This window comes from Meles meles, chromosome 10, assembly GCF_922984935.1.
Source record: "Meles meles chromosome 10, mMelMel3.1 paternal haplotype, whole genome shotgun sequence".
Classification (NCBI taxonomy): Eukaryota; Metazoa; Chordata; class Mammalia; order Carnivora; family Mustelidae; genus Meles; species Meles meles.
Genome location: NC_060075.1, coordinates 99,611,216 through 99,632,617, shown reverse-complemented (window position 1 = coordinate 99,632,617; position 21,402 = coordinate 99,611,216). Strand labels below are relative to the sequence as shown.

At 48.3% G+C, this 21,402-nt stretch overlaps 1 protein-coding gene across 7 annotated transcripts in view; it reads left to right on the top strand.

The window, feature by feature from the left end:
- The window catches only part of COBL (cordon-bleu WH2 repeat protein), a 260,852-nt gene that overhangs the window by 199,757 nt on the left and 39,693 nt on the right, over positions 1-21,402 (top strand). Inside the window, exon 9 of one of the 7 annotated variants that reach the window (XM_046020838.1) lies at positions 7,235-9,586. The exons of 5 other annotated variants lie outside the window; for them this stretch is intronic. In XM_046020838.1, the coding sequence (XP_045876794.1) occupies positions 7,235-7,278 (44 nt within the window). In that variant the 3' untranslated portion in view covers positions 7,279-9,586. One more of the 7 variants, XM_046020839.1, reaches the window with a different exon arrangement.

The following is a 21,402-nucleotide window of genomic DNA, read 5'->3' as shown; positions in this document are numbered from 1 at the left end:
ATCCAGGCCTTGCACACTTGCCCACACCCACACTGATGCTGACCTGCTGATCCCCACTTCCTCCTGGGCCTCCTTGCACTTGGGGGCACCACCCGTGTGTGGCGTCTGCTGGGGAGACCAGCAGGCGAGATCTGGGAGGGCTGCTTCCAAAGACCAGCATCAGGTTTGAGGAGGAGAGCTTCCTCCTGCTTCCCTACAGTGCTGTGGAATCTTTTCCCACCCCTCCCTCGGAGAGAATGGAACCGGGCAACAGATAAAGGATGGGGCTCCCCATCTTTTTGCTTCATGGTCCCATCCCCCATCCTCCCCGGGTCCATGGTATTCTCCCCATGCATTCATTTCCCCAGACACATGTCATCAGACTCCCCTTAGCCCTCTGGTCGTAACCACTTCCCCTCCTCTCCCCTTCTCATCCCCAGGAGCCAAGTGAGGAGGAGCAGGAGGAATGAGGGGAGGAGGATCCTGTGAGGTATCAGCACCAGGCCATGCCCGAGGGGGGTGGGCCTCCACCAAGGGTCCTCCTCCTCCTGCTCCTGCCTCCTGACTGCTCCTGCCCCACAACTGAACGCCTCCAACTGGAAACTTCTCTTTCCGCCAATGCACAGAACTTTCCTGACCATTTTTGGCAACATTGAAAACCAGGAACTCCTGCCCAACCAGGCAGAAAGCAACCTGCCTTCTTTGCCTCCAGACTTAAAAGCAGTGAAGGAAAACAAACCATTTGGGTGTCATCTGTCTTATTTTTCACAAAATGTTGAAATCCGGGTATCCCTTCCACCTGTCGCAAGGGAGCTACGGGCTGTTGGCGCCCAACTGTTGGATGTGAATCTGGGGCCCTTGACTCCCCTTCCCGTCGGACTTGTGGCGATTCATAGCTGTGTGGAAGGAAGCTCCGTGGAGACATGTGTATGGCAGCCACACACTCTCACCCATCTCCTCCTGAGTTCGGAGTTAGGCCTGCGTTCCTTGTATGAGAAATGCTGTGCTTCGGGGGAGACGGGCCCTGAGTACCGGCGAGGGCTGGGTGGTCCACGAGGCATGTCACACGTGACCTCTTGCTCAGTCCCCACCACAGCATGGGGTGTAGGAGAAACTGTCACTGGGAGAAACTGAGTCAGAAGGACTCATCACTGGCCCAGGGTCTCACTGCAGACTAGGGTTAGCAGGAATTCTCATGAGGGTATCTCAACCCTCGGTCTCTGCTCTGTCTACCCACTCCACCTTCTAGTTTTCCCCACCATTCCAGAAACTCCCACGGGGACATCTCTGGCTTTGCACATTCCTATTACTTCTCCAACAGGTGGTGTGGTCCTCTCAGGTTGTTGAAAACAGGAAACATGCATTTTGTTGAAGGCCATGATCCTGGAAGAGCTGACGGGCTGCTCTGTACACAGACGGAAGGAGATGCAAGAAGACGTGAAACGGGTCGGACACGGCACCACCCTTCCCTCTGATGTCTCTCCAGAACTTTCGGTTCTGGCCATTCCCCCGCCTGACCCTGACCCTGACCTCCGTAGGATCTTGGTGCAGCCCCCATTCTCATACTTTGCCGGCACACCCTCCTTCACTGGTGCCAACATTCCCTTCTACCACCAGCAGTCCCCAGCTGACCGGAGAGCTCGCGGGGTGTCAGGCCCCGAACCCAAGCACGGATGCCTCATTTTCCATCTTCAGGCCGAACGTGTTACCAGTACTTGACACATGGCCGTGAAAATCACGTTCACCTGCAACAAAGCCAAATGGAGAAGGCCGTGTGTTCTAGATCAGTGCCACATTTATCTGCAAGCCCTGCACTCTGTGAACCAACGAATGGTTTGTGGGCAGAAGAGATGCAGTGACCATCTGCTGATATGTGTGTCTGACTGAGGAGGCCCCTGTAGGCAGCCCGTCCCCCAGCTCCCCCTGGGTAGACCCAGCCTGGCCATCAGAAGGATGTGATCTCTGCATGCTCTAGCCATACACCCCTCCAGGGTCTCAGGAACCCTTCCTGCCACGCCTCCAGTCCCAACTCGGCCCTGTCTGGATGTTTACTCTCTACCCCCCAAGCTGTATCACACACACCGGTTTAGCAACTTGGAGGCCTCACCAGTCTTACTCCTGGCTGTTCCGTTCATCAACAGGATGCCTGACACACAGCATAGCCTCAATAGCAGAATATACTAGAATACGTGTCCCTGTGTGTTGCTAAGTATCAGTTACAATGATACACACTACTCTGTTCAGCTTCATCGAACTGAGACGCATTCCAGGCTAAAGGGCATCCAGCACCAGCTCAGCTCTGGCTACGGGATACTCTCCACAGAGTCAGCCACAAACCCCCATCGCGGTCCTACTTGAGAAAGATGTGAGGATCTCAATAACTCTCAGCATCCCAGTGTCTGCTTCTTTCTTCTTTGTTTCCTGCTCTGGCCTACCCACCAGGACGCCTTCAGTTGTGTGGCGGGGCCTGCAAGAGTGGCTCCCAGTGGTCCCCACCTCCTGTGTTCACCCCCTTGTGTAATCCTCTCCCTGTGAACATGGACTGGATTTAGTGACAAACACCAATGGACAGACTATGTCAGAAGCCGTGGGATGTCACTTGTCACTTCTGAGATTGGGTTAAAAAAAAGACGGTGGCTTCCATCTTGGATTCCCCCTCTCCCTCACTCACTCTGAGGAAAGCCAGCTGCCAGGTTCAGAGCCGCTCTCTGGGGAGATCCACGAGGCAAAGAACTGAGGGAGCCTCTAGCCAACAGCCAGTGAGGGACTGATTCTCAGCCCACTGAGCATGAGATCGGAGTCCCACCAACTCCCGCTGGAGTGAGCCTGGAAGCAGGTGCTCCCTCAGCAAATCGCACACTTGAGACCATGGCCTAGGGGAACCTCGGCTGCAGCCGTGCGAGAGACCTAGACTCAGAGGCAGCCGGCCCAGGCCACAGAAACTGTGACGTAATTCACACTTAACTGTCCTAAGCCTCTGCATCTTGAGGTAATGTGATCTGTAGTGACAGATCACCAGTACAAGCTGAATGTAAGAGAAACACCTCTCAAGCCCACCTCCACAGTTGGGGCACCCCTCATCTCCTGGAACTGGAGTCCCAAGTGAGACACACTTCAGCAAAGCCTTAACATAGTCACCAGGGACTGAGGCTTTTTCAGTGTTTTCTCTACATCATGTTGGGGGTCGACACTCTCTTCAGGCTGGTACTAAGGGGGCTTTTCAGAGGAAGAAGAGAGATGATCTCTTCTAATGGTTGCATGTTGAACTTTCCTAGATGCCCCCACCGCAGTTTCTGTTCTGTGTGAATGACCACCAATGGGTAATACACTGCCCCAGTGTCTGGTGAGAACGGAGTCACCCAAGGTGATGGGAGCCCATCCCTACAGTTGGGGACAGGATGAACTTCCTCCGGCATGTGGAAGTCCCTGGCCAATGCCAGAGCTCCGTGAACTGGAAATGTCTGGAATCCATGACACATAAACAGCCCACGGCATCCCCTATGATACTCGGGTCACAACCTTGGGTTTAATTGTGTTCTGGAGCTCGCTGGGCATGTTGTAAGTGGGTGCAGAGAGAGGACCATGAACCAGGGGGAAAGATGAAGTAGACAGAACACAGCCTTTTCCAAGTCAGCTGGGGGGCATTGTGACGTGTGAGTGCCCAGAGCTTGTGGACTTGCTGTCACCCACCCCCCCACCCCCCGGAGCAGAAGTGGGACTCCTCTCACCCGGGGTCCCGCTGTCCGCTGTCAGCTCTTCCTGGCAGCTGTGGCCAGGATGGCCTGTGGAGTCTGAGGTGGCGCATACTTATTGCACATGTAGGAGGAAAATGCCTGAACTGTGTCAGGTCTCAGAACCTTATGGCCCAAAGTTCACCACGAGTATCATTATAGTGACAGTGGAATAGGGCTTCCCGGGTCTGTCTTCTGAACCCCTTTGTTTCATACAAATAAGCTTCCTACTAACCTTCCCACATCTAATCATGTACGAGGCGCTTCACGTGGAGTTTTTATTCCCTGCAACTTTCTAATCAGCATGCTTTCTGCTGACATTGGATTTCAGGGGCGCCTTCCTTGTGAAGGAGCATGATGGACTCTGTAACTAGTTGCACTGAGCTGTGTGTTCCCAAGATCTGCAGAGCTGGTTTGACTGTGCCTCTAACAAGTCACCCCTTACATATTCCAGTGAGAAGACCCTGGAGATGTATAGAGTTCGAATTGCAGATCCTTGGTGGCCTTTACATTTTATAGTTAAACCGTTCAACGACTGTCCTTTTATTAGACAGTTTCCAGTGATGGGTTCCAGTAAACCAGTTTCCCTTGGGTGTACATCACTGGGGTGATTGGCAAAGGATTTTGAAGGCGTGCAAGAAAAATGGGTCCCTGTCCCCCAATCTAAGTGATCTGTCTGGTCACAGCACCAACTAGCAACACCAAGGAGATTTCGAGGTGGTTGGTTTTCAATCTGTGATCAAGTAGGCTGTACTGAAGAATTTTAAGGAAATTCTAAAATAGGGAAATAAAAGGAGAGAAATTAGCTAGCCATTTTCAATTAGAAATGGTAATTTAAGGTTGCTTCATATAAAATTCATAATCATAATTCATATTTTAGGCAGAGTGACTCAGCAGGAGGACTGAGAATGTAGGAGTACGTTGGGCACAGCTCTGTGGTTTATGGCCAATGGCTGTAATCAAATCCCCACACTCTGGGCCAGAGGCTCGCTATTGGCTCTGGCTCTGTGATCAGCCGTGAATTTGCCTGAGCACAGAGCAGAAAGCAGGAAAAGATAGGCAAGAATTTGGCGGCGCCCCGCATTGAGACCAGCCCTCTGCTGACAGTCACCCAACATTGTACTCTAGAATCCGAACCAAAATTAGACACTTTGCCTATCTCAAAACAAAGCAGTTAATTGTCAAGCTCGTGACACAAAGACAATTCTGGGAGTCTTGTTTGTGAGGAAGGCACCCTTGAAGCTTGGCAGGTATGTGGACTTCAGAGCGAGCCTAGGGAAGCACTCTTGCCCTGGTCTGGTGTTTGTTTGCCATTTTCCTTCCCGGGGCAGGAGAGCCGGCCACACAGCCTCTCCCCCTGCCATGGGAAAGGGCGAGCGTCCAGGAAAACAGGAAGTGGGTAGTGAGCGAATAGAAGGAAACTGGTGATTGTGGGAGCAGAGCCTGTCCCCACTCAGAAGTGCATTGGAAAAAAAAAAACAAAAAAACCAGGATCTTTAGCCCGTTGTTATTATATCTTGAAAACCATGAAATCCACCCAACAGAAGCTGAAGACTGACCGCTACTTAGAAGCAAAGCAGTGAGAATCACGATAGGGCTACGGGTAGCATTTTTAAAACTCCCCTGCACTTCTTTCCTTTGCCAATTATTTCCCAGCACTTTATTTACCAGCTGCTATGTTCCTGACCCAAGAGAGAACTGAAGAAGTTAGTGACGAGTCAGTGCAACAGGTGTGGGCTGGACCCGGCTCACACCAGCTAGTGAGGACAGACTGTTGGCATCTCAGGAACTTTGCAAAGCAATCGCTAAACAGGACTATTATTAAAAAGTCAATTATGTAAGCTTAAAAGTAATACAAAAAATAGAACAAATATTGAAAACTAATCACTTCTCATGATTTTACAATGTTACTATCTCGGGGTTTTGGAGGTTATATACTTCTATGACTCAAGAACTTTGTGACAGTGAAAATATAATAGTGCTACTGTACGTCCCTTTCCCAGTGCTACATTCAGCAACTGGAGTCCATAGCCAGAAATCAGTTATAGAGGGTTAAGGGAGCTGAGGGGTATAGAGAATTTACAGCCGACAGGGGCGCCTGGGTAGCTCAGTCGGTTAAGCGTCTGACTCTTGATTTCGGCTCAGGTCATGATCTCAGTGTCGTGAGTTCTTCACGCTGGGCACTCAGCACTGAGTCTGCTTGTCCCTTTCCCCCAGCTCCTCCCCCCACTCTCTCTCATAAATAAATAAAATCTTCAAAATAAATAAATAACTCCCACTATTTAAAAAAAAATTTACAACAAAGAGTATCACATATTTTATTATCACTTGTAAATTTTGTGCTATCCATGCTTTAGATCAGTAAAACTTTATCCATCAGTCTATTGATGGATCGATCTATCCTTCCCTTTTATTTTTTCCCCAAGAGCCGGTTCCTAATCATTTACCAACCTCCCCCTGCAAAGGAAGAGCAAATAGAAGTAGGGATGCCGGCAGCAGATTCATCTCTGGTTTTCATAAGCTGTTTGCCAAGCCCCGTGCTGGCCCAAGAATTTCAACGGGGATCTGTCTCCTGAAACTTTATCTTGTAACATGAAGTCAGGTTAGGCAGGAAAAAAACCTTTTTTTTAAACATCAATAGATCTGAGGACTTTTTTCTGAATTCATCCAAATTTAAGTCCTCTGCAGAAGTAAGGAACAGACAGCTTGATTTTTCAGGATTGTTGTTAAATATCATTATTAGTTCAAGAGCGAATAGAATAGAAATAAAGCATTCGCCGGCTAACACTGGTCTTCTAGATTATTGTTTTAGGATTTGTCTGAGATGGTGTGAATTCAGACACAACCTTCTTTAAGTCCTATCCCTGAGACCTTCATAGGCTTAAGCTACTTGCATGGAATGGCCCTTTTTCTCCGATGGGTCAGCCTCCCACTGAGAAGCCCCCTGAAAGAGGTTTTCTTCTGCAGAACAGTAGATCTCAACACGCATGCCTGGGTGCGGTCTTTCTCCAACTCCACAAATCGATCTGTATTTTCTCAGTTGATGCCTGAGCCCTGCTCAGAAACAGCATTATCAAGGTTGGAATGGATTGGTCTGCCATGGAGGGCGTCATGAAACAATATTACCGATTCTCCCCTGGAGCTTGGCGAGTAACTCGGACTTTTTGCCAAGTAGTGACAAAAGCCTTTTGCCTACCAGCTGCCCAGCCTCTCTACCCACAAGGTCTTTGAAGTTGTAGCAAATCCGAATAATTGTATTTGACAGCCTAAGAGACAACAGTGGTTTCTGTGATGCTTATGATCTTCCTAGGGACAGAACTGTGTATGTTGGATCAGTAGACCTTTCTATCAGCTGATATCCACAAAGGCTGGGAGGAACCAGAAGGGAAAATAATCACACAAAGTGGCCAATACATCACTTTCTACGCAGCGTTCAGTCTCCAGGGGCTGGAAGGGGAATGATGACGGCCATGTTTATTTTGCCAGAGTTTGTCTTCATATGTTGCCATTTATTTTCCCCACAGTTTATTGCTGTGCTTCATTCCCTTCTCATGCCAAGCGCTTCTGATGGATGGCCCTTCCTGGAGCTCCGCACCTCTGACTTTCCCCGTGCCTCTGCTATCCTGACTCCCGTTCTCCTGTTCTTCTACCTGTCAGCGTAAAAGGGCTCATTTGTACCCCTGCAGTCTACTTTCTCTAGAATTTACGTATATGTGCATAAACAACAGAGATTGTGTGACCGACGTTCAAGCTCCCTCACAGGGGGTAAAGCCTTTTCTGTGCAGATTCTAGGTTGAGGGCCTTGACCTATCCGAAATGACCCTTTCACAGGTTCTTGGGTATGTTTCTGTTAAGGACCTTGCTTTATTCTGATTCATTATTACGTTAATACATTATTACTTTGTATTTTCCTTATTTGATACTTGGTTGCAGAATACCTTCTCCATTGAAAGTAGATTGTGTCCACGAGTGACCATTTGGTCAATTTAGATACACCTGAAATATTCTGCCTACCTGGTGAAACTTAAGTGCCTAAAATATGTGAACTACACATATAATGTGTAGGAACTCACAACTCGTACACACACACACACACACATACATACATACACATACGTACATACTTTCAGGGATACATAGGACCCAACTTTTTAAGTGTTTCTCAGATCTTCCTATTCCTGTGTTCTCTGCCATGTAGACAGTTTACAAAAAGAAAACGGAGGAAGGAGGTTGTGTCTTGCTTCATCTGAGAACTTCATCAGTTCTTCACCCCCATTTCCTCACCAAATGCTGAGAACTTGCTTGATCCCAGGCACTGTGCCAACGTTGGGGGCTGTTACGTGCAGAATGCATGGCCTCTGCCCTTGGATTTTACTTACCTGCGGCTCCCCACGCACATGAAAAGAAGTAATGATGATTCCATTGGATGAACGCTAGTCTGGAGGTTTGCCCAAGTGGTAAAGACACTCGCAGGTATGACGACCATGTCCACATGGGCATGCTGCCTCCCTTTCTGGAGGGCGAGATCCCTTTCTCATCTTGGGAAAACCCAGCTCGTTATCGAGAACGAGTCACCTCGGCCATCCTCCGACAGACAGAGCAGGTGGAAAAAAATCACGTTTAAGATTCAGGATTTATGAAGAACGACTTGCTTGCTTTGGTTAACTTTGGTCATTGTGCAGAGATGCACTCGAATGGGACAGGTTTATCATGATTCTCTCCAGAAGATTTTTTTAAAATGTTATTGCTCAAAGTAAGACAAAAAAAATCAGTGTTTTTTACTTGTATGGCTGTTGTCTGGTTGATCACAATAAAACTATTAGCGATGGTTAAGGTAGGAATTGTCACAGCTGACATTGGTATTAATAATTAAGAAATACAAGCTAGAGCTTACAGAAATACATACCTAGAGCTGGAGATAACCAATCTAGTGCCGTGAGTTGGTGGAAAAAAGCCCAGGAAGTTACAGAAATTGCTCACGAGGAAAGAGAGAACAAGTTAGTGTATTTTTGTCTTGTTTGTTTGTTGTGTGTGTGTGTGTGTTTTCTCTTTTTTTGCACTGAAATAAAGAACTTTTGTCTGACAAGTAGCAATCACTTGACCTCAAATCATTAAGTGGAGGAAGTCTAAACAAGAAAAGGTAATGTTTACCTCAGTGTTGGTGAGAGCATCAGGATTGATGGCCCAGACATTCAGATTGTAGAAGATTGTGTGTAATTACAGCAATGAGCATTTGTCTGAGAGGCAGCTATTATGCTGAAGAAAAAAGGGCAGTCGAAAATCTTAAAGCCAAAAGGAGACCAGGGAGAGGTGATCTTACTCATAGAATTATTGGTTATGAAAACAGAAGCTGTAAAGAGACATATGTCAAACTCTACCGAAAACAAGAGGACATCGATGTGTACGTGTGGACGCAGGGCACAAACTAGCGTTAAACCAATTCACATGGTGACTAGATCAGCCATGAAGTTAGCCAAAGACATGCTTGTTTGTTGTTTTTTTTTTTAATTTTATCTCAGGACTCTCTTGCACTGTGAGGGCCTGATACACAGCTGGGGAAATGCAGGGCAATTTGATGACCAGGATTTCAAAATCTACATGTGTCATGACACCACACTAAGCAGCATTAGAATCTTCTAAGTATCAGGTTAACTCAGCGAAACCTTTTTACTCCAGGCTTTTGCATTTCAGAGAAGTTTTCTTTTCTGGTTCACCCGAGAGCCCATCCCTTCTGGGGGTTTTCATGCTCCGTAGGAGTCAGCGGGAGAACTGCTCTTTGGTCCATAGCTGACACATGCCATCAAGAGTGACTGTAAAAGGGGCGCCTGCGTGGCTCAGTGGGTTAAAGCCTCTGCCTTCGGCTCGGGTCGTGATCCCAGGTTCCTGGGATCGAGCCCCGCATTGGGCTCTCTGCTCAGCGGAGAGCCTGCTTCCTCCTCTCTCTTTCTCTTCCTGCCTCTCTGCCTGCTTGTGATCTCTGTCTCTGTCAAATAAATAGATAAAATATTTTTAAAAAATTAAAAAGAGTGACAGTAAAAGAAAACAAATTTGAGGCCATTCACATTTTCTAAGCAGAGACAGATGCAGGTGACCTGGCGGCTGGCTCGTGTGCCCGCTGGTTGATAGAGAAACCCCTCAAGAGTATGAGTTCTGTAGCAAGTGCTAAGGTAAAAGGAAAATTAACTCTGTGCTATCTTTCACCTACAACTGGCATAAATTATTCTATTTTCATCAGAGACAAGAGCATAAATTCTTCCATTTTCATCAGAGAATATCAGCAATGGGTAGTAGAACATGCTGTAATTCCATGCAATCCTACTTATGAAAATTCTAAAATAATTTAGTTGCCGATAAATGCTCCTGGCTCTGCAGATCAAGCAGTTTGGGGAAATCTTCACACAGTTGACTCACTGGCTGGCCTTTTATTGTGGCTCCTGTTACGATCACTCACACATTGCACCTGCGTGGTGAAGCTCACAGACCCCGTCATCATCACTTGCTACTATGTATTCGCAACTTCCGTACCTGAGGGAATCTGATTTGAAACATGTCCACATGTGGAACATGTCCACCTGTGGGCATGTGGACTTTTCCCGTCACAAAACACACTTTTCTATAAAAGAAACAGGACTGCCTCTTCTGAACGGGTGAGAGCAGGTAAGGGCCCTGCACTCAGGTACGGAAGGCGTCTTGAGTCAGCCAACTCTCCATCGTGCAAGATCGAATCCGCTCATGGCGCACTCCTGCCCCCCCCCCGAGTAGCGTGTGTGCGTGCGTGTGCGTGTTTTAACCACTTCATCACTCATATCCAAGGAATGCGAAGCAGGAGGAAAACTCAAAATTGTTTTGGCCCTCATTAGTCACCATGGTAAAACAACAACAACCAAACTTCAAACGCTTCAGTGAAGATGAAGGTTCCAGTCTTAAGAGAAATGCATCTTGGAGCTCTCTGGGGCTTATTTGTGGTTTATTATGTTGTTCCCATGCTTCGTTTGTTACCAATACAAACACCGAACTCATAACCCTTCTACAAAAGTTCTCTTCCCTGGAAACTGCGAGATTAAATTCATCATCACTTTCCGTGTTTGTTTTGCCCTTCAAGACTTTCTATAACCTTTCTCTTTCTTTCTTAAGAAAATAATAAATTTTTATTACCGGGGGTGAAGCTGTGTAAATGTCAGAAGGTTGAATCTTCCCATCTCCTTCTGTAAAGAAAAAGATGAAAAGAGATGAAATATTCTGAGATTATTTAGACCAGCTATGTTGTCTCCAGGGCAATAAATGTGCTGCCCAGCCTTTAGGGAGTAAAGTGAGGGGGAGGGGAATAGACGAACATATCATCTATCTCAGAGCACAGTGACCAGTGTGCATCACCCTTTTTCCTTTGGCTTGTGAAGAACGAGCATTGATGAGAAAACCTATCTTTCCATGCTTTGAGTGAATTAGAACTGGTAAATGAGGAATTTAAAGACTTTGGAATAGCACAAATTCTAAATTAAAAGGAGAAAATGGACAGCAGGTGGCCATGTCTGGCCTATAGACGTGCTCCCTTGACTGAGTGGAGTCGCCGGTAGATTTGCCCCCCAAGTTCTGATGCCTCTGAGATGTGTAAGGAGCCTTCCTTCTGTGCGATCTCTCCTTCTTTCAAGGCTGGGAGCTCACCCCACACTGCACATGCCACCCACCGCACGGCCCCACCACCCTGGGGAGCCTTTGATTTGTCATTAGTCTGGGGATGCTGTTTGACCACAAGCGAATGGAAGGGAACGTGCTTGTGTCTTGCAATCAGGCTCTAGACTCTACGTGGACCAAAGTGGAGAGAAAAAGCACAAACCTATAGAGCAGCCATTTTAAGAAAAATGAGAGAAGATCCATTCTTGGTGGGAGTGAAGACCATTTGTACCTCTGGCCTGTTTCTCTCATTGACATTTCTGCCTAAGCCCTGTGGGATTGGCTTTGCACCCTTGGTCTCAGTCACGGTTCTCTGCGCCATCTTCTCTCCTGCGGGCAAGCCCCAGGTCATTGCCTACAGGCACAGAGAGGGTTGACAGAGCCAGCTAGGGAAGGTGCTAGAAGGCAATGCCTGCCTTCGGGGAGTGCCAGCCCCCTTCCTGTCCCTCTCATTGCTGTTGTCGCATGAATAAGGACAGAGTGGTACCCTGCAGGACCAGGGTGTGCTGAGGGTGAGGGGCTCCCAAGTCAGTGACAGGGTATGTGGGAAGACTCAGTTCATTAAGTTTGGTGAATATAAGGGAAGAGTAAATGGTTTTAGATTGAGATTTTTAATCTCTAGTAGTGAAATGGTGAGTCTCCAGTGAATATGGCAAATAGAGAAAGAAAATTGATGAGATTTTGTTGTTTTTATGTTTTATTTTTTAGCAGTTTTACCGACATATAATTGGCACACCCTCGCAGACTTGTGTACACTGGTGAAACCATGGACACAATCAAGATAGTAAACATCCAGCACCACCACCCCCCAGCTTCCCCGTGCCCTCTGTAGTTGTATTTAATCTGTACTAAGTGTGTGTGTGTGTGCATGCACATACAAATGGAACATCAGGCACTTAACTACACAGATAACCTTATGACAGTTCTGTAAATTAATGGGAAAAGAAGCTAACAAAATGCAATTTTTAATAGCCAAAAGTCTAAGTCAATCGAGAAACAAAGCTCTAAGGTAATTAGGTAATTGTTAAAATGTAGAACAGCAAGTGTTTGAACTGGCGATGTCTGTCATAGGGTTGGCTATGTATTGATCTGACGGGAGGGAAAACTAGTCACAACACTTTTAGTCAAAGCAGTAGTTGGAATGCGTTATCTGGAAATGTCAATACACGCACTCTTGGGCACGCACAAGCCACTGAACTGTTTCTCTATCCAGATTTTCGGGAGGAAACAAAAAGCTTGTTCTCTGATGTGTAATTTTCTTTTGGTAAAGAGGCATGAGTGTGTGAGTGAAGCCGCACCCTGGGTGAATTCAACCCTGAGGAGCCCAGCTGCGCATCTCAGGGGAGGCGCCGGAGCCTGGCTGCACTCAGGGATCAGCCACCTGCTGATCTCAGCCCCCTCCCCGGGTTAGCAAGCAGGCAAGGTGGCACTTACTGACCGGGGTGGAGCTTCCCGGGCCACCACTGTCTGTCCCTGCCTACTTCACCAACCAGGGGGAGCCCTGATTATCCTATGGTTGGACGGTGGTGGGGAAACGGAAACAAAGTTACAGGTAACAATCATCAGAGCTTCAAGTTTATGGTGATCTTAAATTGTAGAGCTGGCCTCAGGGACCCTGTCATCAGTTTTCCTCATAAAAGACAGTGCAGGACGCAGCAGTAGCTGCGCATTTTAGGCAGACACCGACCCTGCTCTGTGCCCCATCCCCCACCTGGCCTCACTTCCATCCCTCACAGAGAGTCCCTGACCTCATAGGCGTGTCAGTTTGGGTCCCTGCTCTAGTCAAATTGAAGTGATAAAGTAATTCAAGCCCTCATTTTAAAAAAACAGAAAAATATAGGTGTGTCTGGGTGGCTAAGTGGGTTAAGCGTCTGCCTCTGACTCAGGTCATGATCCCAGGGTCCTGGGAACCAGTCCCACATCGGCTCCTTGCTCAGCGGAAGTCTGCTTCTCCCTCTGCTTGTACTGTCTGTATGTGTGTCTCTCTCTCTCAAATAAATAAATAAGATCAAAAAAAAACAAAACAAACAAACAAAAAAAAAAAAACAGGAAAATGTGAATGTCATATTATCAAATAAGCCCTAAGCAAAATGTTGAATTTTCTCCTTCATATGCTCACCCAAATGATGCAATCTGTTTCTGTCTCCCTCCCTTTATCTTAGGATGTTAGTTGACTATACATATTGCCTTTGAAGAGACTTCTTAAAATGTGCCTTTTCACAGCTCGTGAAAATGAGATAACCCCCCCCCACACTCATGAGAAACCCCCACCCCCCACTTCCAGGGAACTCTGGAAGGGGCCGTGCCCTTCACCTGCCTTTAGAGAGCTACCAGGCCATCTGCAGCCCGAGCAAGCATGGGTGAGTGAGAACACCACCGGGGTTACGTCTATGTGTGCCCTGGTGTGCAGTGCTCCCCAGGAGGTCAGCCTGTCACTCCCTCCAGGACAGCCGAGCCAGACACTGCAGGCCCACACATGCCACCTTCCCCGCATCCAAGACACACTCCCTGGTGCCAGCTAGGCTCCGAGATGCCTCCCAGGACACGTTGAGCCGTGCCCGTGGCTGACAAGGAAAAGATCGAGTTCTCCAGCCCTGGCAGATCAGCAAATGCCCGTGTTTCCATGTGATGATGAAACAAGTAAACAGGCCACAGTGCCCTCTGGGGTCGCCCGAGCCGATGTAGCTGCTCTTGAACTGGTCTCCTTCAGTTGAGACCCTTGGAGTTGCGGCCCATCAGCCACATCAGAGAAAACCCCATGCTGATGGGGAACCCTCTCCAAGTCTCAGCAGACAGCCCGGGCACCCGCACGCCAGTCTCCTGCCTTGACATTGCCTTGTGGGACACGGTCACTCAGGATGGCAGCCCAGAGCAACAGGTGACAGAGGCATCACTCGGAGTGGCAGCTGTGCCTCCGAGCCAGTGTCCTGGGGTTTCGTTGCCCACCACCTCTGCCAGGCCTACAGGCAAGCAAGCAAGCAGAAAGATGAACCGGGCCTGGTCGCTCCAGACGTCCATGACGAGTCTGCTGTTCTGGTAGGTCACTCTGTCAGCCACGCGGCACAGTTGTGTGGACTTGAAGTAGCCTATAGCAAAATGGACTTTTCAGAACAATTTCCCAGTGCGAGAAAGATGATGAACCCTTTTAATTAGGACTGCAGTCACCAGGTAGAAGGGGATAAAAATGCCAGGAGAACTCGTTCCTTACAGAGGTAAGACCCGAGCACGGCATTCTTCTCCAACCCCGGGATATGACCTGTTTGATACGTGAGGTGATTCCGTGCCCAGGAAACCAGCGAACAAATGAGGAAGCCAGTGGGCCCAAGGACGGGTCCTACTGTCGGACCAGAAACCCAGGCCTGGAGACAACTACACCTTAATGCCCTCAGGAACTGAACAAAGCCGGGCTGTGGGGCGATGAACTCACTACCTTGTCCTGCCCCCGTAAGAATTCCGGACCCTAAGAATTCTGACTGCTTCTGAGTATCGTGACATGGGGGCATTTTTAGAGACAATTTGTACAAAGTTGTACGAAGGCAGCATTGTATACCCCAGGGATGTCCCAGGAAGGGAAGAAAGGAAGGAGCCCCTGAGCAAAAGATAGCCTGTTTTCCCCTCCAGACCTTGGACCTCAGGGCCTGACTGAGTCAAGACGCCTTCTTCTTCAGACAGATGAAGACGGACCACAAGGAAAATAGCGTGTGGTGAAAAATCACATCTCACCAGGCTAAATGGATAGAGTGGTCACTGCAGAGTTTTACCTACAGGAGGATGTTGTACCCAAATATATGATCGGGTCAACTTCATTAAAGGGCACCAACCTTGAGGCAGAGGGCGGCGTGGAGAACGGAATGGGACCTTGTTCTTCTGGCCTTTGTGGGGAGCCAGGCTCTGGACGCCTGTGAAACAGAATACTAGCTCACGCACTCAGCTGTCCTGCAAAATACCTTTAAAGAAAATACACCTTTTCTAAAGGATGCACAGTACACTTCTGCGATGTCTTCTTTTTTAAGAGTTACCCTCAAAGAAGCCTCATGAGAAAATCCGTCTGATTTTTTATAGCCACTGCTTACTTTGAAATAATCCCCAGCTCTGTCACCCTCTGGACTCACCTGCCCCAGAACAAAAAGACTGAAGATATTTGTAAAATTCAGGACACTGCAGTGTCAGGGAACAGCCATTTCTAAGGCTGGTTGTAAGAAGGTCGCACATGGATAAAGATAGCACAGGGCAATCAGGACACCTCACCCAGCATGATCAATGAGCCAGTGACCTTTCTCAAGCAACTTTCTCCCCTGGGCCTCACAGTCAGATACAGACCTGGACCAGAGCATCGTGCTCTTCCCCATTTTCTGCAGACCTTGGGCTTTGGTTTTGCAGTCCGAGCTGAGAGAAGGTCCATTGTGCTCAGCCTCCCGAGGGAGCACCTCGGGACAGACAGTCTTCACTGCAAATCTGTGCTGCTTGCACTGTATGGGGGCCTAAAAACCAGTGTCTGCTGGAGAGAGAGAGAGCGAGAGAGAGAGAGATCAGCAAACAGCCAAAGTCACTGCTTTTGAATAATCCTTCCGCCTCTGCCCAATACTCAGGGCAGCAAAAGCAGGGAAGTGTCTGTGTGTGTTGAATTTAAAGATCTCTTAGTGCACACAAAACAACTCATTGAAGAAATCTGTTTGTAGTGGACCCATGAATCGAGGGTAAGAAGTCATGGGAACATGTGATTTTTAATTACAAAAATATGGTCATCTGGAGAAGAGCGCATAACTGAAACATGCAGAGGAATTAATGGCAAATGAACTTATATCTACTTAGGGACCATGGGTTTTTTTCTGTTGCTAGAAAAAGAGTTCAGTGAGATTTCGGGGAATGGCAAAATCAGGACTTGGGTTTGGTTTTGGAAAAGCCGGTGGCAATACCTTCTCTCCATGAGCGAGTTCCCCACAGATGGGAACCTTGGTTCTGACCTTCCCCTGGTAGATCTGACCTATGAAGACGCGGGACTGCCAGCCCGAGAGTGTGTGGCTGCACTCAGCAGCCTCGGGGACAGTGTTCAGCGGGCAGTTGGGGGGTGGCACAGCGCTCAGAGTGCCCTGCCGTGCCTGAGGCGAGACGAGCTGAGGCAGGTGTCCATCAGGAGGGTGATGCCCACGGAACATCTGTGCGACGCACGCTGGGACAAGGCATCTGCATTGCATCCAGCAAGGACATGGAGGGCCCATGCTGCTCTCTCGAGGGAGTGGGCCAGGGGGTGTTGAGATGGAAAGTGCAAATAAAGGACCAGGAGAACCAGAGCGAAGCAAACCTATCTGAACCTCCGGAGGGGACATGGAGGACAGGCCCCAGGGGGATCTCCCCAGAACTAGAGGACATGGCAGGTAAGTGACAGTCCTCTCAGGCTGTCTGCGGGGATAGATCTGATGCCAACCGCAGAGCCGAAGCATGGGGAGCGGACAGTCGGGTGGGGTACAGAGGCGCTCCCACTTATTCAGCAGTGCCCCCTGCCTCTCTGGAACTTTCTCACACATCAGCATTAAGGATGTTCCCTCATGTGCCAGCTGCCATGTGGGGTGATGGGCTGAGCACTGGTGAGCACACACCACAGGGGTGTGGCCTAGACTGGAGGGCGGGCCTGGGGGCTCCATGCAGGCCCAGTCTGGGGCAGGAACTGCCCCAAAGGGGAGGCGAGGCTGAGCCCCTGCAGAAGGACATTGGAGGCCCGGCCAGCCACCCCTCTGCCTGACGCTAGGGCACCTGTGACAGCTGGCTGGCCCAGTGGCAGGGACCGCCTCCTGCGCTGGCCTCCCATGCTCCTGAGCCTGGAGCTTGAAGGCACGCCCTACCTTAGAGAAGTTCTTCAGAGTCTGCAGACGCTGGTCTCCGAAACCCCATGTGATCGAGGTGGTTCTTGGATTCGCCAGTTTGGGGAGACACCATGATCGCATCCGCCTGTAGACTGATGGCTCAGAAGTACCACAAACTTGTAGCAACGGCTATTATGGAGCCTTCGGTGGGCTCCAGACGCTGCCCTCACTTCCTGCCTACACCTTGGCATCCTGTCCCCACCATGAGATCTTGCACGAGGGATTGGGATTCTTCTCATCTGCAGATGAGAGAGTCAGACTGCAGGGACTGATTTGCTCGAGGCCGTCTCTGCATCTATACCCTGTTTGCTGAACAGATCCTAAAGGTGTGGGAGGGAAGGACTGCATTCAATCAGTTGAGTATAAATTAAGTACTTAAACATGAATTGGGTGATGGGTCTGCTTTTCTCCAGATACTTACATTTTCTTACACATGGGCACCTGGGTGGCTCAGTTGGTTAAGCGTCGGGCTCTTGATTCTGCTCAGGTCATGATCTCAGGGTCTTGAGATCAAGCCCTGCTTAGGGCTCTGTGCTCAACGTGGGGTCCGCTTGGGACTCTCACGCTCCCTCCTCTGCCCCTCCCCCCACCCATACAATCTAGATCCATAAATATCTACAATCTTTTTAAAAAAAATTTTTATATATTTGTTACAAAAACATCTTTAAAAATAAAGACAAGAAGGAAAAGCAACCAAATGTAAAGTCGTCATGGGATGAGTGGTTATTGTTTTTTTCCAACTGAGTTTCCCTTTCTACATCACAGGGGGAAAAAAAAAACCAGCTTTATTTTAAAGCTCAAAAGAATCCCAATAGAAAACGTCCGATAAGGCTCAGTGGTAGGGGAATGTCTCTAAGTGGGATGGAAGCTCAAGGTCAAGGTGGGTCCCTCACGTCCCAGGGTCCGGCACGCATCTTGGAATCCCAGCGCTGGGTCCTAACAACCGAGGCTGGAGCATTGGCATCTCCGGGGAGGTTATTTTGGGTATCAGTGGGTTTTGCTGACATGAGTGCTTTCTGGCCAATAAAGCCAAGTTATTTGGAGCCACTGTTAACAGCAAGTTAGACAGGTGGTTTATGTGTGAGATGCTTAATTTACAGGCTTTGCAGTCTGTTGACTTTGGACAAGGCTGAAAACAATTGTATGTAAGTTTCCTAAAATGACAGGCGCTGATGCCGACTGTCATTATAAGGAATAAGTACTCACTTCTGATGGCATGTTAGCATTTTATGATTTCTAAAAATTATCGGAGGGAACTTACCTTGAAACAAGCACCTACCTGTGAGTGCGTCTTCTTGATATTAGAAATTTGTTTTCCACGTTAGTCCAGACCAAGGTGGAATAAGCCTGTTTACAGTCTGCCCTACTCATTCGGTCCCAAGCATTGGCGATTTCTACAAATGATCAGGAAGGCAGAAATCATCAAATCGGCCAGCTAAGCGATGGGGTGGGCATTGCCGGGAAAGGTAGCGATGCAGAAATGTGAGAACGTGGTCCTTGGAGACTCCTGCTTTCACTCTGTTGTTGCTGAGGCTTCTTTCCCGGGTAGCTGGTCCAGGTGTGTCTCACTAGGCCTGTGACAGACCGGCATGACTTTGGAGTCCTGTTTCTCCACCTGTTCAGTGCCTCCTATTCCAGATCAGGACTCCGGGACCACCAGCTCCATGCACCTGTCCCCCCTCCGCCGCCAGTTCCTCACCCCTCCTCGATGTGATTCCTTTTCTTCTTGTTGTGAACCTATTTTCCAAGCACGTGGGGTGTGTGTTCTGTCTTTAAGTCACTTCGTCGTCGTCTTTCCGAAGTTCTCCTGACATAATTTCCAAAAGTAATTCTTTCCGCCCTGCTGTTTTGAGGACGGTGTCATCGCTCAGAATGTTCTGAGCAAAACGCCCCTGTATCTTGGGAGTGGGGACTGAATAGGAATTTTTTAACAAGTCTGTTCATTACCTCGAGCACCCTTTGTGGGGGGAGTCACCGTCTTTGGAACACAGCCATGAAGACGGGATGGAAGCTACTGAGCTTAAATGTAGACCATTCCCAGGTGCGGCCCAGCAAGGGGAGAAGCATGAGCTGGCCAGGTGGCCTGTGACGGGCTGGAGGAAGTGTAGACCTGGACCCGCAGCCCCAGCATCGCTGGGAACATGTGAACAGTGGATGTCCCAGGCCCCTACCTGAGACCCTCTGAATCTTTGGGTGAGGGGTCGCTAAACTATCTATTCTAACAAGCCCTCCGAGGGATTCTGCTGCAGGCTGAAAGAACCATTGTTCCCAGGGAACTCGGATGCTTGCAGCTAAGTGGTCCAGTGAGGCCGAGTGCCTACTGATGATAATCACAGCTTTGATTACCTTCATGTCTGTGTCTTGCCATGCCTCAGCCTTGACTCTGTGCCCTGCTGTCTCCTCCACCTTTGTCGTTTCCTGGAGTCCGCACTGCCACCGTAGACAGAAGAATCACTCTTGCATTCCTGCAGGGGCATGCCTCCAAGCTAGGGAGACACGGTATGATGGTGGCATGGGCATTGCAAGGCCGGGGAGGCCTGGGAGCCCAAGCAGCTAGAGAGCTCCAAGGTCATGGAGGAGAGAGAGCTTGAGCTCCCCTAGAGAAGGAAGACCTTCAAGAGGAAAGAGAAGTTGTTTTCTGAGCGGGAGCAAATGTGTCAGGGTGGAAATGCATGTGACAGCCAACTCTGAGATCATATTCAGTGGCTTCTCCTGGTGGAAAATTCCCCACATCCTGCTTTGCAAGGGGGCTCTCTCGTGCTCCTCCATCTGCCTGTGCCACTCTCTAGCCAAACCTCTGAGTCTCCTGCCCTGAAGGGAGGAAGGGTTTTGAGCCTGGGTAACTAGGGATGGCTGCTGAGACAAGAGGGACTGGGGGTGGGGAGCACATTTGAAGTTAAAATAAGTTGAGGTTCCTTATGTCGCCAGCAATGTTGTGGGTGAAATGCCTCCAGGATGAGGGCCTGGGAACAGGAAGATGAGGGAGAACCCTTAGTCAAATGGCACGTCCATTTAATCAAAACAGGGAAAAAGGAAGGTCTAAATTTTAGGACAAATTAAAATGGTTCCTTTTATGAAAGCCTGAGTATATAATGGATGCTAACAACAGCTCTGTATAAGACTCCAGAAACGTTCCTCATTCCGTCACTTTGATGCCAGTCTTAGGTCAGTAGCAGTGACTGAACAGAATGTTCTAGAAAGCTAAACATTTTGTTCTCTAGAGTTCTGGTGATAAGGGATAGATCATGGAAGAAACTAGCGGAAGAAACGGACAGTATTTTTCTTAGATTGCCTATCTGAAATGCAAATGACTCACCTTTGCTTCACGCCAGACCTGACTCATAGTCCATTCAAAATCGAGCCCCTTGGCAACTTGGAAAGTCCCAGAACATCAAATTTTCTGAGGTGTTGATTAAGTACAATTCGTGTGTTTTAACATTCTAGATGACCTGGAGACAGGATTTCTGTTTTGATGATGAAAACTAAAGTATCGGCTTTGTTCTTGCCAGCATGAAGTACGTGCTTCCTTCAGAAATGAAGCCCCAAAAATATATACAAAAGGACTGAGCTTTTTTCTCAAACATAGTTTAAAATATATTGAAATCCCTGGACAACTGGCATTAAGTTTTGTTCCATAGAATAGGGAAGAAAATCTTTTCACTTAGAAAAGATATATAGGAATTCTCCCTAAAATCCATTTCTTGGTGAAAGAACCTTAATTTGGCTCTTGCATAACAGGTGATTTTGTATGATTTTGAATGGACTTGCCCCTTTAATGGGTCTGGCAGAGTATGTTTTTGCAATATGTATCCTCAGGGATAGATGAAATAATTTTTTGGCTGGGGCTTCTTTTATAATTTGCAAAATATGAATAATGATACCCACATTGCAGAGGCCATTGGATTAAATTGGAGGTACGTAAATGTCCATCTGGACAGTGGAGAGTGTCAACATCCAGCTACCATCGTAGGATTTTCAGATGTCTAGGTTGGACAATATTATCTGATAGTAAGTAGCCAATGGTCTAATATTTTAGGCAACCTTTAAAGCCAGACATCAGGATAAAGGAGTAATCCTGCATCCCTATTGCTAAAGCAGACATAGGACAACAGAATGAAACTTCAGTTTTGAGATGGCTGAACTTAGCTGTAGGAGAGTCA